Source organism: Drosophila novamexicana, unplaced genomic scaffold (genome assembly GCF_003285875.2).
Source record: "Drosophila novamexicana strain 15010-1031.04,08,12 unplaced genomic scaffold, DnovRS2.1 tig00000564-arrow-pilon, whole genome shotgun sequence".
Classification (NCBI taxonomy): Eukaryota; Metazoa; Arthropoda; class Insecta; order Diptera; family Drosophilidae; genus Drosophila; species Drosophila novamexicana.
Genome location: NW_020824810.1, coordinates 3,274,729 through 3,291,479, shown reverse-complemented (window position 1 = coordinate 3,291,479; position 16,751 = coordinate 3,274,729). Strand labels below are relative to the sequence as shown.

General features: G+C 45.9%; 6 protein-coding genes across 7 annotated transcripts; 3 read left to right on the top strand and 3 right to left on the bottom strand.

The window, feature by feature from the left end:
* The first annotated feature begins 37 nt into the window (after positions 1–37).
* LOC115762464 (mitochondrial-processing peptidase subunit alpha) lies at positions 38–2,263 on the top strand. The gene is made up of 6 exons (XM_030704672.1): positions 38–209; positions 285–666; positions 736–1,152; positions 1,223–1,363; positions 1,422–1,926; positions 1,985–2,263. The coding sequence occupies exons 1-6, from the start codon at positions 157–159 to the stop codon at positions 2,152–2,154; spliced, it is 1,668 nt and encodes a 555-aa protein (XP_030560532.1). The 5' UTR covers positions 38–156; the 3' UTR covers positions 2,155–2,263.
* Positions 2,264–2,268: 5 nt separating this feature from the next.
* On the bottom strand, positions 2,269–6,650 carry LOC115762463 (ribonuclease 3). The gene is made up of 3 exons (XM_030704671.1): positions 5,057–6,650; positions 2,676–4,994; positions 2,269–2,611 (listed from the first exon to the last, which is right to left on the bottom strand). Exons 1-3 carry the CDS (start codon positions 6,522–6,524, stop codon positions 2,472–2,474), a joined length of 3,927 nt encoding a protein of 1,308 aa, XP_030560531.1. The 5' UTR covers positions 6,525–6,650; the 3' UTR covers positions 2,269–2,471.
* A 108-nt stretch (positions 6,651–6,758) lies between these two features.
* LOC115762466 (tRNA methyltransferase 10 homolog A) lies at positions 6,759–7,711 on the top strand. The gene has a single exon (XM_030704675.1). It carries the CDS (start codon positions 6,768–6,770, stop codon positions 7,686–7,688), a length of 921 nt encoding a protein of 306 aa, XP_030560535.1. The 5' UTR covers positions 6,759–6,767; the 3' UTR covers positions 7,689–7,711.
* Positions 7,712–8,706: 995 nt separating this feature from the next.
* LOC115762465 (bone morphogenetic protein receptor type-1B) lies at positions 8,707–10,423 on the bottom strand. The gene has a single exon (XM_030704674.1). The coding sequence runs from the start codon at positions 10,375–10,377 to the stop codon at positions 8,722–8,724; it is 1,656 nt and encodes a 551-aa protein (XP_030560534.1). The 5' UTR covers positions 10,378–10,423; the 3' UTR covers positions 8,707–8,721.
* Positions 10,424–10,786: 363 nt separating this feature from the next.
* Positions 10,787–16,299, top strand: LOC115762254 (angiogenic factor with G patch and FHA domains 1). 2 transcript variants are annotated; one of them, XM_030704408.1, is made up of 9 exons: positions 10,787–11,161; positions 11,224–11,320; positions 13,823–13,959; positions 14,137–14,232; positions 14,317–14,407; positions 15,032–15,529; positions 15,582–15,699; positions 15,761–15,860; positions 15,918–16,299. In XM_030704408.1, the coding sequence occupies exons 1-9, from the start codon at positions 10,964–10,966 to the stop codon at positions 16,083–16,085; spliced, it is 1,503 nt and encodes a 500-aa protein (XP_030560268.1). In that variant the 5' UTR covers positions 10,787–10,963; the 3' UTR covers positions 16,086–16,299. The 2 variants fall into 2 exon arrangements, with proteins under 2 accessions (XP_030560268.1, XP_030560267.1); XM_030704407.1 differs by lacking the exon at positions 14,317–14,407 and adding an exon at positions 14,472–14,928 and having other exon boundaries at positions 10,788–11,161.
* On the bottom strand, positions 11,322–12,836 carry LOC115762255 (hexokinase type 2). The gene has a single exon (XM_030704410.1). The coding sequence runs from the start codon at positions 12,770–12,772 to the stop codon at positions 11,408–11,410; it is 1,365 nt and encodes a 454-aa protein (XP_030560270.1). The 5' UTR covers positions 12,773–12,836; the 3' UTR covers positions 11,322–11,407.
* Positions 16,300–16,751: the final 452 nt, after the last annotated feature.

The window sequence follows — 16,751 nt, the reverse complement described above, 5'->3', positions numbered from 1 at the left end:
TGACATTTAGGATTGACAGTAGGAAAGAAGAAGAATATATTTTTTCTTCAAAAGTATGTCTTTGAAACAGATTTCTTGAACGCAGCAAAATTCAACATTTGAAATTGTAAATATAGTTGAAAACGCTCAAGGCCAGACCCAAATCACCTGCAAATCATGAACGTGAAAAGCTTCAGTATGCTGCAAATGCTAAAAAATTCTTGGCGCACGTAAGAATCGTGTGTGTTAGCATGGTCGTACAAAAACCCGGTAAAAATAAATGCATTTCATAATTGTTCAATTAGATTTCCACGGCGCTACGCCACAAAAGTAACCACTGTCGGTGGTGATGAAATTGGCAGTGGTACCGGAATTGGCCAAATCACCGGGCGCGTGCGAAGCAAAGACGGTGGCCCGCACAAGGTAAATAAGCCATCCAAGGAAATTGTTACGCATCTACCGCCACTAACCGAACCGCTGCCAAACTTGCCGGAGGCCATTTATGCCAACCCGTTGGTTGAGAGCGCCTCCACAAAGGTTACAACATTAATTAATGGTCTGCGCATTGCCTCGGAGCCGCGTTATGGACAATTCTGTACTGTGGGTCTGGTGCTGGACTCTGGACCACGCTACGAAGTAGCGTACCCTAGTGGCGTATCACATTTTCTTGAAAAGCTTGCGTTCAATGTAAGTGTCCCCCCCAAATAGTTTCAAACCTGTGTACCTTTCGAATTATATCTCTTCATCCATTCACAGTCAACAGTTAACTTTCCTAACAAGGATGCAATACTCAAAGAGTTGGAAAAGAACGGCGGTATTTGTGATTGCCAAAGCTCGCGAGATACCCTTATATATGCGGCCAGCATTGACAGCCGTGCTCTTGAGTCCGTTACCCGTTTGCTGGCTGATGTAACTTTGCGGCCCACGCTAAGCGAACAAGAAGTCAACCTAGCGCGTCGTGCTGTCAGCTTTGAGTTGGAGACGCTCGGAATGCGACCCGAGCAGGAACCAATACTCATGGACATGATTCACGCAGCCGCTTACAGAGACAATACACTAGGATTACCAAAGCTATGCCCGCCACAGAATCTGGACAGCATTGATCGCAACGTCTTAATGAACTATTTAAAATATCATCACTCGCCGGACCGCATGGTCATTGCTGGTGTTGGCGTAAGTTTAGCCGCAAGAGCATTACATCAATTTTTATAATGTTATTGAATAACTTTTTACTTTTCTCTAGGTGGATCACGAAGAGCTGGTGGAGCACGTAAGAAAATACTTTGTCGAAAATGAAGCGATTTGGATGAATGAAGAGTTGACAAACGCGGCTCCCAATCAAGTGGACACGTCAGTAGCACAGTACACGGGCGGTATAGTCAAAGTAAGCAACGATACCTTAACATAGGGATTTGCACAATTAATCTTGTAAACTTGAATAGGAGCATTGCGAAATTCCCATTTATGCGGCAGCTGGGCTGCCTGAACTGGCGCACGTTGTACTCGGCTTTGAGGGCTGTTCCCATCAAGATTCGGACTTTGTGCCATTGTGCGTGCTCAATATTATGATGGGCGGCGGTGGTTCGTTCTCCGCCGGTGGCCCTGGCAAGGGCATGTACTCACGTCTATACACGAAAGTCCTTAACCGTTACCATTGGATGTACAGTGCCACAGCGTACAATCATGCCTATGTGGACACTGGACTTTTCTGTATACACGGCAGTGCACCACCACAGCACATGCGCGACATGGTCGAGGTGCTCACTCGTGAACTAATGAACATGAGCGCCGAGCCCGGCAACGAAGAGTTAATGCGTTCCAAAATCCAACTGCAATCTATGCTGTTGATGAATCTGGAGTCCAGGCCAGTTGTGTTCGAAGATGTGGGCCGCCAAGTGCTGGTCACGGGTTATCGAAAGCGCCCCGAACACTTCATAAAGGAGATTGGTATGCAAATATATACACACATCAATTGCTATAACTATAAATGTCATAAATATTTCAGAAAAAGTAACAGCTGCCGACATTCAACGCGTGGCACAAAGACTGCTTAGCTCAGTACCGTCAGTGGCTGCGCGCGGAGACATTCAGAATTTGCCTGAGATGACAGATATAACAAGCGCACTCAATAGCAGTGGGCGCTCGCTTGGTCGCCGTTTATCGCTCTTTAAGTAAAGCTAAGCTACGCGAATTAATACGTTGTTGAATTCGTATTGCATTTTGTACCATAGCCATTCAAATCGATTTGATTTTGTTAAAATTTGCAATCTTCCCCCAACAAGTACTTGATTTTTTTTTACTTTTGTTATTATCAATTAGTTATTTGATGAACTCGATTTAGTTATAGTGCTTGATTTGCAATGCAATCGTTCAATAAAATTGAACTGAAGTACAGTGCAATCAATCTTACCACAACTCGAAGGACACCGTGCTAAGATCGCTTTTGCTATATTTATCATCAATGGACTAATTACAAGTTAACAAATTTACAATTATAATGATGACGAGGATACTGGAGAAATCGAAGCTTCCTGTAGACGAGGCCGTCGCTTTGGCGGTGTACTAGAACTGTCGGTATCACTACTGCTGCTGCTGCTGCTGCTACTTGCTCTCCTCGATATGTGAACTGGCGCTTAAATTGGAAAGGATCGAGTTCAATTAAAGATGCACTACTATGCAATCGATATTGTACTTACAAGTGGGTCTATTAGTAGCAACATTATCATCGTCATCATCTTCAGGCAATTCATCGCTGGATATATTCTCATGCATGCGATATTGTTTAGGCAAGTGGGACTCATCCTCAAGAGGCGGCGCATATTTAGGCTTCTTGACCCTATCGTCTTGGGGCTTATCGGCATCGGTATCCATTTCGCTGCCTGTTTGTTTCTTAATGCTCTTGGCAATGACACGCTTCTGATGGTCCAGCTGAGGAAACAAATCCCGCGAGTTCTCCAGCGCTTGCTTAGCCGCATTCATCTCTGCCTGTTGAATGGATGAGCCGCTGGCTGTGGCCAAACGCTTGGAGCGGAAATAAACAGCCACTTTGTACACGCGCGTATTTGTGGGTCCGCTAGCCTCGACCACCTTGTAGTATGGTATATCAGGCTCGCCGCCATCCATGGTGCGCAATGTGAGACAGCACTGTTGCAGCTTTGACTTGGGATCGTTCCAGTCCTGATTCATAATGAACAGCTGCAGGCGTGGGAAGAGGCAGACATGGCAGAACTGTTCGCAATAGAGCAGTCCCTTGTCGACATACAAAGCGCCCAAGAAGGCTTCCAGCAGATCAGCACGATCTTTGGTCTTCAAGTCGGCCTTGGGATTAGCATAGACGGCGTACTTAGGCATTCCCAAATCATCGCAGACAACGGCCTGTGTGCGATTGTTGACGAGTGAGGAGCGAAGCAGGGATAAATGACCCTCATGATGCTCCGGAAAATGACGGTATAAATATTCCGAGCAAATCAATTGCAACACAGTGTCGCCGAGAAACTCCAGCCGTTGATTGGAACCTAGCGTCAAGTGGGTAAAGCCAATCGAGCGATCGGTAAAGGCACGTGCCAGCAAACGAATATGTTTAAACTTAATGCCAATGGAATCCTCAAATTTGGTCAGATCCTTGAGGACACGATACGAATCAATGCAGCTACGATCGCCGAGCGGTTCCTGTTCCTGCAGCGGATGCTCCGGCAGATTTTTCCATATTTTCAACAGCTTCTCGTCCTGCCGAAACAGCGCATCGGTAAACACTTCATCGGCCACTTTGATGCCACCATCTAGGAGTAGAGCACCCATTAGGGCCTCAAAACAATTGGCCATGGCGTGACGAAGCTCTAGCTCATGACACAGATCGGAGCCGTGAGCATACAGCATGAATTCCTCGAGCTGTAATTTCTTTGCCAGCAAAGCCAGATGCTGATTCTGAACAATAGCCGCGCGGTAAGTGGCCAGGCCGCCCTCCTCTAACTCCGGAAACATGAAAAATAAATGTATGGAGCTCAGAAACTCGACAACAGCATCGCCAAGAAATTCCAGGCGTTCGTTATGCGTGATATTCGAAACAGTCTCGTGATCCTTGCCAAACCGAGACATTATGCTGACCAGCGTATTAATGCCACGCTTGCGTGTGTTCATATAGTGTATCTTTCGATCGCCGTATTCCGGCTGTCGTATTCCGCAATTCGTAAGTGAATTGCGCGCATGATCCGGATTAGTGCCATAGTTCTCCTTGTAGGATGGATGTGTCAATGCCAGTTGAAGCAAATAACGATTCTTGAACTTATAGCCAATGCTCTCCTCCAGCAAATCCAGAGACTTGTGAAAACGCAAATGCCCTGTGAGCACCGGTATGAGCATCGCATGCTGCACAATGTCGCACATAATGCCCGTGCGGTAGAAGCCCTCCGAGCTGATGGCCACGGTAATGTTACGCTTCATGCGTCCTTGCGTGCGCATCTCCTGCAGTCGCTGCTCCTTGTCCTCCAGCTTGCGCTTGTCTTTGAACGATGGCTTCGACATGTTTGCCATTAGATGACGAAATTTAACATATTCACGCCATGCCTTTTGATACTCGGGATTGCCCGCATAACTTAGTTGCGGTGGCCGTATGCCAAAGTGAACAATCGCCGGATGCGAGATGCCCGTCTCCCGATCCAAGCACTCTGGCAAATCAGAATTGTTGCGATCCAGCTGATCGACGCGCAGCGAACAAGGCTTATGCCCGGGCTTGGTCACCAGCATGCCCTTGATGAAGTCCACGTATTTTTGCCACTCATGCTGACTGATTTGGTTTAGGTGCAGCAGCTGTTGACGCTCCACCAGCTCGGCTGAATTGTCCAGTAGATACTTGAGCACCTCGCACATGGCAAGCACTTCTTTGCCGTTGTCGGGAAGCTCGCGCACAAAGCGCGGCAAGAAATGAAAGGCTGGACAGGATTCCTCGCCATTTATGGCGCCGTTTGGTATCAGATTGAAGTCAACCAGCTCCAGCAGCTCATGGAACAAATATTTAACTGAAACATAAAAATCAACTATCAAACTCCGAGACAACTAAAGTTATATGAAGCACACTCACAAAATAAATCCAATTCGCGTATGGTAAAGTTCTCGGGCATCTTCTCCTCGTCGTACTCAATAGTGTACTCAATGTTAAAGCGAATCACCTTACAGACAGGTAGATCGGTAAGCCGCACATGGGAAAGTAAAGAGAAGCCCTCGAAAAGGAACTCGTGCTCATCGTGCTTGATAATAGTCGGTGTCTTTGTCAGAAAGTTTGTGGGCGGCGATATGGTAATGCGATAATGGTAGAGGCTAGCCGCATTATTTGTATCCTTATCGCACAACGGATAGCCCTTTTCGCCGGGATAGATGCCGTGCCGTATGCCAATGCGTCGCGACTTGGCCGAACAGCGGCACAGCGGACCATCGTTCATCTCGCCGGCGTCGTTGTGCCACAGATCGGGATGTACCCGCTGCGGATGCTGCACCTTGCACGACAACTCTTCCATGCAGCAGTCCTGCTCAATTTTGAACGCATCCTCATCCGAGTCGGAATCAGAACTGGAGGAGCACGCCTCCGACTTGTGCTTGTGCTTGCACGCACGTCGTCGCGTTTTCCGCGCAGGCGGCACATAAACGGGCAAGGTCTGGCGCACACGGTCGGCGCGTTGAAGCAGCTCATCATCGAACAGAGCGCACAGTTTGTGCAGACGTGTCTTGGCCTTAACTTCATGCTCGGTCTTGGTGCGCTCATAGTAGAGCTCAGCGGGCGAAGAACGTACCCAGGACTCGGCAGGCACTTCTGCCTCGTTTAATGCGTTCATTTTCTTAATATAATCCTCCGGCTTTTCACAATAGTTAGAGCACCATTGGCGCAAAAGGCGATCACGTTCCGTTTCCAGCTTTGGCTGATTCGACGCCGATTCGCTCCAATCGCGCATGGATACGCCCTTAAAATTGGAGCGCCCTGGCGCGGGAGGGAACCCAGCACGCGGTTGTCGTGGATTATAGTAACGTGGTTCGTAGCGATTGCCGTAATTGTAGCCACCGTAGTTGCCTTGGTAGCTGGCATTGTTGTAGTTGGCGTATCTTTGATTGGGCGGTCGATAGTTTGGGGTGTAGTCATATCGTTCCTGATACTTGTACGAGTAGGAACTCTGTCCATATGTCTCATAGTCATATGAGCCAGCCGGCTGATGGTAGTTTGTATGTCCGTAACCCTCCTTGTATGAAAAGCTGTCATATGAATATGGGGCTGCGTACGGTGGCGGTGGTCCTGCAGCGTATGGCGCATAAGCCGGTCCAGCGTATTTAAAGTAATTTGTGGAAGAACTTTGAGCGTGGTAGGGATTATTCACACTCGAAAATTGCTGCGCGTAGTCAAAGGTGCTTGAAGTCGTCACATTCGGATCATTAATGCCAGGTGGGGCTTCGTTTTTTAAGCCGGGCGGCAACAGTTCCTCTGTTTTAGTTGGTGGTGGGGGAGGTGGTGGCGGAGGTTGCGTGGGAAACTCCTGCGGAGGCGGCAAAGGTGGCTGGTACATTATGTTTTAACAATATGTTTCTTGAGCTAGACTTTTTCGCCGAAAGTGACCATAATGGCAATACTTTCGGTAGCCCTTAAAGTTTGTTTACATCAGGGCTGGGTAGCTAACATGAACTTATTAGTGAGTGTTGTGAAACTAGTTCCGAAAGCAGTCTGGTTCAATGAACCAAATAGGTTGAAACATGTTCTGCCAAGCCATCGCACATGTTGATATTTAGTTTTAATTAAAAAATTAATCAACATGGATATAAACGGGCCAGAGCAACCTGCGGAGATTACGCTACGTAGCTGCCCCGGCACCACGCCTGGCACACCTCTAAGCAAAAACCAGTTGAAGAAGCAGCGGAAGCTAGCCGAAATGCTGGAACAGCGAAAGTTGCGGCGCCAGAAGGAGCGCGAGCGCCGAAAGGAGAAAAAGGCTGTGGCCAAGGCCAATGGGTTGCCGCTTAGTGCGGGACCCTCACGCAAGGAGCTGAAACGGCGGCAGCTATCGGCAACCAGTAGTCAGAGCTCTGCTGATGCGATCAGCGTAGCAATCGATTTGGACTACGATGACCTGATGCAGGAGCGAGATATTGCCAAGTGTGTGAAGCAATGTCTGCGTATCTATACGATCAATCGACGTGCAGCACAGCCGCTACGTTTGCACTTTACGGGCATTAAGCGCGAGGGACACATTCACGAATGCTTTAAGAAGAACGACGGCTGGGAAAACTGGCACGTGGACTACCACTTTGATCGCACGCACACGGAACTCTTCGACCAGAAGCAGTTGGTCTATTTAACCTGCGAATCGGATACGGTACTGGAGCATCCACAGCCCGGGCATACGTATGTGATTGGCGGCCTTGTCGATCACAACCATTTGAAGGGTCTGTGCCATCAACGTGCCACAAGTGCTGGACTCTTGACGGCGCGCCTGCCACTCAGCGAACACGTGGATATGAAGACACGTTCCGTGCTCAGCACCTTCCATGTGTTTGAGCTGCTAACACGCGTGGCAGCTGGGCAGGATTGGACGCAAGCGATTCTAGAAACTATTCCACAGCGTAAGGGTGCCAAAGCCAAGATTAGCTTAGGCACAAATGCGCAACTGAAGGAAGAGAAACCACGTGAGCCGCAGGAAGACGAACACAAAAATCAGCCAAAGGCAGAAAGTTGACCTCATTTGAAGTTGAAATTATTGTTTATTATAATTATTATTTGTAAATAAAAATCGTAATTAAATTGATTGAAGATACAACTTCGGTTGCGTACAACGAAAACAAATCAATTAAAATCCATAAAGTTGCTCTTAAAGCTAAGTTGTTAATGCCAAAATATAACTTTAAGAACGTGTGTGCGCCATAGTTGGACACTTAGCATACATAAACAAATAGTTAAAGGTTAATATAACTGAAAGGGTCTTGAATGTTGCACCTTTAAATATTTTTCTACAAGTCAAACATATAACTTAGAGCTAAATGTATATTCCCTATATGTATATGGTATCTATTCTAATTGAAGCAGCCGCTAAAACTACGCTGGACAAATTGTTTGCCGGCATTTCTTTCTACATGCTAAATGTATTTATGCTAGTCTAAATTTTACATAAGGCAGCATTACCTTGCACTGTGGGCAAGGACTTATAACTTGTTTACAAATATTTTGGAACTTGCCACGTTTACTCGCACTACAAATTCACAAAAACCATTTTTTTTCTTAGCATTCATAAGGTTAGATGCTTGTCAACTTAGCCTAGTTAATTAAATAGTTATACCCCAAAAGTATACACAAGCTGGCACAGAAAAAAAAATCTACATATACATTTCGTTTGGGCCCATCATCGATTGTGTGGACAACTTGTATGTGTTGTATCAAAAAGATTTCTCAAATAGTTAAAGCATTTTCAAACCAATGATTATCAACGGCCTTATCGATAAACTAACAACAAATGAACTTAGTCTAACATACAATCAGTACGGTTCTTAATGTGATTACAAGTAGGCACAAAATCTATATCGAAAAACCAAACCAAATTGGATGCTGTAAAGTGAACAAATTTTCTTACAGGCGATTGGACAAATAAGAAACGAATTAAACGGAAAATAGTTGGTGATTATATAAATGCAACTTAGGTCAAACCTGTAGGGACTACAGCGAACTAACAAACTATTGAATAAGAATAAAGGTGCGCCAGTAGCTAGACAAAAGATCTAGACAATCTTCATGGGCACATCGATGAGGCAGTCCGCTTCGAGACGACCGAGCGTTTTCTTAACACGCAGCGCGGTGAGACGCACCGTTGGATTCGGATGCCAGCACTCCTGCATAATTTTGGAGACGGTGGCAAGCACATCATCCTCCTGCCAGCGCAGCGGTATCGGCGGTCGGTAGCCCTTGGCGCACACAACGGCATGCATATCATCAAAGGTGGGATCGGAGGGCACGACGTCATGATAGGGCAACGCGTAGTCCTCGCAGGTGGTCGTCTTGGTGCCCGAAATTGGCGTATAGCAACGTCTTGCAATCTCCCATAGTACCAGGCCCACAGAGTACATGTCGGCGCGTTTAAATTCTTCGAATTGTTGCGGATTGAGTGTCTGGCTAAGGACCTCCGGTGCCATATAGCGTCGGGTGCCCACACGCGTATTCTGTGCAATGTGTATCTCATCCAGCTCCGAGATATATTTAACGGCTAGTCCAAAGTCAGCAATGGCGCACTGTCCGTTGCGCTTCACCAGTATATTCTTGCTCTTAACGTCCCTGTGCGCAATAGCCGGCTTGCCCGGCGTACCAAAGATCTCGTCGTGCAGATGGGCCAAGCCAGAGGCAAGCGAAAAGGCCAGCAGCTGTAGTTTCTGTGGATTGATCACCGATGTGGACAAGTAGTCGTGCAGGCTGCCCATCTCATGGTAGTCGGTGATCAAGAGCATTTGCGTCCAGCTTCCGTTACCCTTTATATCGGCGGCAATGAAGCCCAAAATATTCTCGTGTCGCATAAGGACCGTTTGGTATATTTCCGTTTCACGAAACCAGGATGCTTCCTCAGTGGTAAAGAAGGTCTTCACGGCAACACGCTCGTCGCGCCATTTTGCCAGCCACACCTCGCCGTAGCGACCCTTGCCCACCAGACGCACCATCTGGATCTGCTTGGCAATTGTACGCTGCACCAGCAGCGGTAAACCGGATCCTGATCCAGAACTTTGTTCCACCAGCTGTGAGATTTGCGAGTTGCACATGGAGTTTATAAGGCCGGGCTGTTTGCGCAGCTTCTCGCGGCGCTTATAGAACAGACAAAGTATAAAGAGCACCACAATAAAAACGGACATGCTCACAATGATGGAGGCGAACAGAGCTAGTGTGTGCACAGATTCACTGCTTACGGGCAACTCGGGCGCAGCTGTGGTCATCTTCGGCATGAATTCGGGCTGCAGCTCACGATTGCAGAAATCTTTATCTTCGCAGCAGGCAATATTCTTGCCATGAATGTGTGGCACAACCGCCACTTTACACATCAACAGGCCACCATTCTCCTCGGGCGGCATGCAGCCAAAAGTGCGCTCCTCCTCGTAGGTGCCAGTTATCTCATCGTATACCTCCTCGACGGCACTGAAGCAGCTGCCACCCGGCCGAGTCTCGCAGGTGCCGTTACTTACATTGTTCGGGCAGCTGCCATCGCAGTAGCAAATCATCGAGCGTGCATTATTTCTACGCTTTTCGTGATGGGCTGTGATTGCTGCACCGTTTAGCACAGCTGCAGCAGCAGTTTCAATAACTGCAACGTCTTCGTAGGCCCGAAATTCACCATTTTGAATTAGCACAAGCAACACAAAAACAATATAAATTGACGAAACACTTCGGTTCCACATTCTTAATGATATAACTTGTACAGAAAAACAGATTTTTTACTTTAGTTTATTAGCTTCTTTCTAGAGACGTGAGAAAAAAAACATCGGAGCATCGATCTATCGTATTCTTATGTCGCTTTAATTTTTGAAGCTAGTAAACAACTACTTTTGAATACTTGTACTTGTAACGGTTTGAGTAAATATCGCTAGGCCTTGGCATGCATCTACCTTGATTTGCTCACAATTAAATTGAGTTTTGCTAGGCATATGAAATATTGTTGAGAATATTAAGATGCTAAATTAAATTTAATTCTAAATATCGCTCTGTATAAATTTAGGATTTATTATATTCGAATTTCTTGTTCGATATTTTTTGACAGCTCTAATTCGAGAAATATCGCCCATCGCTAAAACCAAAAGTAGAACATTAGCCAGCACTGCAGAAGAAAAAACATTGCTAACCGGTAGAAAAGTTCCTTGCGGAAAAAAAAACGCTGCCCAAGTGCACAGTTTGTACAAAAAAGTTGCTTAGACAATGAAAATTAAACAACAAGTCATAAAAGTAAAAGACGTCAACAAGCGAAAGCTGCGAAATAAGGCATAAACAATGTCAGCAACGGCTCCAGATGCCGCCCAAGCAGCCGCCGAGGAGGCTTCGGCTCACGATTACATAGAGCTAAAATCTATGGAGGATGTGGAAGCCCTGGAGCAAAAACAGCTTTACGCGTACATAGAAAAGTTGCATGGCATTATTAGGAAATACGACACCAAGATCGCATCATATAAACAAAAGCTAAAACAATTCGTGAGTCTCAGTTACCAAGCAAGTTTTTAACGAACTATAATATAAACCAAACCCAATTGCAGCTGAACAAGGAATCAATAAGTTGCGGCGAAAAAAGCACGCAAGCGGCCAATGGCCATTCAGACGCAAATGGAGAGGAGGCACAAGCCGGAAAGGAACGTGAGTGTAAAAAGAGAACAATTTATTAATGCTATTAAATTCTACAATAACATATTTGTTGACCGATTTGCTAACTTTGGCTGCCGTTCACTTTGTTTTGCTGGCCACGGCGGCAACGAGCGCTGCGCCTCGTCCCGAACCATCCTCTGACAGCATAATATCGAACTCCTTGCCTGGCTTGACCAGTTTCTGCATCATTTCCCTGATGTAACCATCGAATTTTGGATGATAGCGGTACACAGAGCCATCTATGCCCACCACCACTCGGCGATCAATGATCTTGTTGATGAGGCCACTTATGCCAATAGCCACGAAGGTGGCAGCGCGCTTGGTCACACACTCGCAAATGTATTTGAGCTTCTGGCAATCCTCAACGGTGGTCTTTTCCACTCCGAACAGCTGCTTGATGATGCGTCTTGTGTTGGGAAACTCCGGAAACGAGTCGGCTTCAACTTCGGATATGTATTTGGTTTCAAAGATATCCACATTCTTTTGTAGCACAGCAACGAATGCTGCACGTTTTGTGTTCAGCTTGAAAATTTTATTCCGCTCGAGGGCGCGTAACAATACCAGACGCACCAGTTCACCCAAATACATGCCCGATGTCATTTTCTCGAACAGCTGTTCGGATCGGTTAATTGATTTTCTGTCCACCTCACGATCGTAGTCTGTGCGTACAAATTCCAGCTGTCCATGATCACCAAAGGCGCCCCACTCCACGTTAACAATGACCTGTTTCTGGATGCGCTTGAAGTCCGTATCTAGCAGATCCACATTATCCACATGCTCCACATAGCAGGCATTGCAGCCAGTGCCCACAATCACGCCCACACGACAGTCGGGATTGCGATGTGCGCAGGACATAAGCGTGCCGGTGGTGTCATTGAGTAACGCAACGACTGCAATTTCCGCATCGCCGCGTCGTTGAATGGCATCGTGCAACATCAAACCCACATCCTCACCCTCGACGCCGGGACAGTTAAAGCCCTTGGTCCAGCGCGTCAGCTTGGCCTCCCTGAGGCCCATCTGTATGCAGGGAAACGAAAACGTGAAACCGAGCGGCAGATAGGCATTATGCATGTCGTGCTTTGCCACAAACTTGGCCAGACATTCGGCTATGTGATCGAAGAGCTCCACGCCCGGCCCGACCATAAGATCCTTGGGCACAGCATAAATCTGTGACTCGACCGTCGCCTCGTGATGACCTTTGAGCGTAACGAGCAGCACCCGGAAGTTGGTACCGCCCAAATCAAGCGCCAGATACTTGCCCATCTCATCGCCCGTTGGCAAATCCTGCACATATGTGGGAAAGCATTTTGTGCTGGCCTGCTCATGTGTGGTGCGCCGCAAACCCTTGGCGATCTCGAGGCAGAAACGACTGTACACTTCTTGCACCTGATAATCGCTCAGCACAAAGGGTTGCATAAGTTCACGTATTTCCACATCGACCATTTTTGCTCTGATTAGCTGTTGCTTCTTTTTTGTTCCAACCGCCTGGCTCGAATAATGTGTAACGACTAACCAGACTAACCATCACCTGCCAATGGCGACGCCATCGTCAGCTTGCGCCGCACCTGATAAGAGTTAGCACAAAATTCGCATTGCATTCGCCCAGTCGTAGCAACAACTGTGCAATCTCTCTCCGCATCAATAGGAAATATATGAAATAAAAAACACCCAACTAAATCTGCTGAAACCTAATAGAAATACGCAACTTGTGCTGAACATCAGCTAATAAGTTGTGCCTGACAGCATATTTGATTGTAGTACGTTTTATAGTTTAGAGGCGTTTAACATGTTCTTTCGTTTTAGGGAAAGCTCTATAGAAGATGAACATTCAGATGACTTCAACTGAAAATTGTGGGCCGTGAAACAAATATTAATCATAAAAGAATATTTAAGTATTATTTTATTTTATTTTCATTTCGTTCTAATGTCTCAGTCTCCACTGTTATGGTTTATAATCTATCCCAAACTTTTCATTCTCGTTGTACAATTCAGTAATTACAATTTATACACTATTCAGAATTTAGACAGAATTTAGACCCGCTGACCTAACAAAACTCATAAAATCATACAAATAGTATATATTTAGCTATAGATAAGAGCTATTTAAACAAATAGTTTCGGTTCAAATGACTTTATTGGATGGTAACAACTTTTACACACGAACACCTTCGTTTACAAGATTGATCGCTACATCCGTTGCGTTTTAATCTTAATTATTTTATTATTTGAGCTATTGCAAAAAATTAAAAAAAAAATTTATTTATATATATACAGGCGCCAAGTGCGCGTCAATTGTGGTGCCTCGAAATAATGCCTGGGAGATTAGCGCCAGTTCCCGGTTTCAGTTGAGGGGCACAACATGATGTAAACAGGTTGACATTAGACACAGGCAGATGGTAAATAGGCGATAAGTTGGCCTTAGACTTAAATTGTGATTGTAAATTTTACTTAAAGACATATAAAAAAAATAATAATCAAGTATATAATTTGCAGTTTCGCCAACAGATGCCTTCAGTTTTGTGGATGAGATGCGTCAGGCGGCCAAGCATGCAGAGAACTTGAATAATTTTGTCTATGAACCGACATCGGGCATGTACTACGATCCCAAGACGGGCTACTACTACAATGCGGTAAGTAATTTACAGCAACGTAATCTTTATGACGTGCTGTGCCTTGCCGTGCCGTGCCGGGCCCTGCAGTAGCTTGTGCCTAGCGCGCTTGGTGACTTTTAGAGGTTATCGCGAATGATGAACCTACAACCACACCCCAAAGCAATGACAAACTAAATAATACTCTCTATGTAACAGGAATACGGTCTTTACTATGACGGCAATACGGGCTGTTATTATAGCTATGATCAGGCAAAAGATTCGTACGAGTTTCACTCGCAGGCTCAGGTGCAGGTGAGTGTGTGTGAGAAGCTAGATGTGAGACCTGACTGATTAAATTGATGACATTTCTCTTCCTCCTTCCTCCGTCAATGCAAGTGTGTGGCGCCGGGCGAGCGCCTCGATTATAGTAGCCTGTTAGCACGTTTTCGCAAACTAAGCATAGACCGAATGCGTAGCAATGCATTAGGTAAGAGCTGAGCATCAGAATGTGCGATAAAAACGCGGATTTCTTTTCTTCTCACTGGTTTCAGGCGAACAGTACGGCGGCAAAGGACGAAACAGGCAACGAGCAGCTGGAGGATGACAACGTGGACGATGATGTCGAGTTCGATGAATTTGGTGGCGTCATCACGGACAAGGCGACACTGCAGCAAATCAAAGCGGAAAAGCAAAAGTTGCGCGAGCGTGCGGCACGCAGCAAACGCAAGGCCAAACGGAAGCATAAGAAAAAGCAGAAGGAGCATCGTCACAAGTCCAAAAAGCGACACAAAGAACGCAACAGCAATGATGATAATGATGATGATGTTTCCGTTGATAAGAAGGCCAGTCGCAATCGTGCTCGCAAATCTCTTGATGTTGAAGACGGTGAACTGTCGCAATCGACGAGCAGCTCCAACTCCGATTCCAGCGACGAGGACAAAAGCAGCAGCAACAGCGACTGCGACAGCAGCGGCGTCCCGTTGTTCAAAGCCAACAGTCGCTTTCAAGGTGTTTAAAGAAATTCGCGTTTTTTTACTGATCATTTTATATCGTTGACTTTTGATTGGATTGATACTAATGTTTGCCCACCTACTCCATCCCACCTGCACAGACATTGCCAAGAAATATCCGCCCTCGCTACGCATCATTGTGCAGGAGACCAATGTGCCGGAGTTGACGGTGGGCAGCCTCCATTTGATTACCTATAAAGGCGGCACGCTGGGCCGTGAGGGCGCACACGATGTCATCATACCGGATGTGAATGTGAGCAAGTGCCATCTGAACTTTCACTACGATACCAAGCAGGCCATCTACAAATGTCGGGATCTGGGCTCGCGTAACGGCACTGTCTTGAACGGCGTGCGCATGTCCGAATCGAAGGCCGCCAGTGAGACGCTAGATCTCATGCATGGCAGTGTCTTGGGCATTGGGCAGACGAAGCTGCTGTGTCACGTGCATGAGGGCAACAGCACGTGTGGGTTATGTGAGCCCGGGCTGCTAATTGAGACACCAGCGCCGGCAGCAGCAACCGCGACAGCCAGCGGTAATGTATTAACACACAAGGAGCAGCTGAAGAAGCTGCAAAAGAAATACGGTTTAGAGAATGAAAGTAAGTGTGTTTAGTGAGTGTAAACGGGCCTTACCTAAATATTCTCTCTTAGAATTCGTGGAGGCGAGCGTCAATCCGAATCCAAATTATAATGATCGCAGTGCCCAGCGGCGCATCAAAGTGGGCAGCAGCACGGACAAGGAAAAAACCGAGGTGGCCTGTGTGCACACGTAAGCTGAGGCGTATATACCTGCTGTGTGGTTTGAGTTTAATTCGTTTGTTCGATTACAGTGAGATAGCCAGTTCCAACAAGGGCTTCAAAATGCTCAGCCAACTGGGCTGGCAAAAGGGCGAGACGCTGGGCAAAAGCAATCAGGGCCTCTTAACGCCTGTAAGTCGAATGCCAATAGAAACGCTATCTATTATTTATATTTTTATTTGCCAACAGATCAATGTGGTGGCCAACGAGGGCACCACCGGCCTGGGCAGCAGCGAGCCGCTGGCGAAGAGTGCCCCGCGTTCCATGGATAAACGAAAATTGGCCAATTTGAAGATAACGCAGGCGCGTTATCAGCGCGCGAATGACATATTTGTGGAGTCCGATGAGAGCGATTGAAAACGTAGTTTGATTTAAGTTTGAAACACATTTAATTAACAATTACTCATAAAATATGTGTACTCATAGGTATACAATATATATATAAGATATATCTATATATAAAGTATACAAGGGTGCATATCATATTATGTAATTCGAAAATCTTGCTATATAAGGTTAAGCTATCAGTCAATTAATTAATTTAGCTTCGCTCAAACACACAATAATTACAAAAAAAAAAACACATGGAAAAAATATGTTTAAAAACTAAAATAAATAAAATACATTTTGTTTAGATTGTGGTAAAAACTAAACTATAAACGTAAACGAAGTGCGTGTGCCAACCAATTTGTATATAAATTAATTATGAATTAGTTTTATGGTTACGTTTATATGTTTAATACAAAAGCCTCTTAAGATATGTGGTTTTCTCTTACCATGGATGTTGCAAAAGAATTGTTTTAATATATTAAACGTGTTGTTCTGGTTGTTGATTGTGTTGATAAATGCGCTAATACTTAGCCAAGTGCATATGTGTGTGTATATGGATGTACTGTATGTATGCTTGTATTGAATGTTGGCAGCAGCCTAAGGCCCTTGCATCGGTTTACAACACTAAACAAAACGCACAACGAGAATCTTTGGATGTTGGAACTACACAGAGATGCGCTATATATACGCACT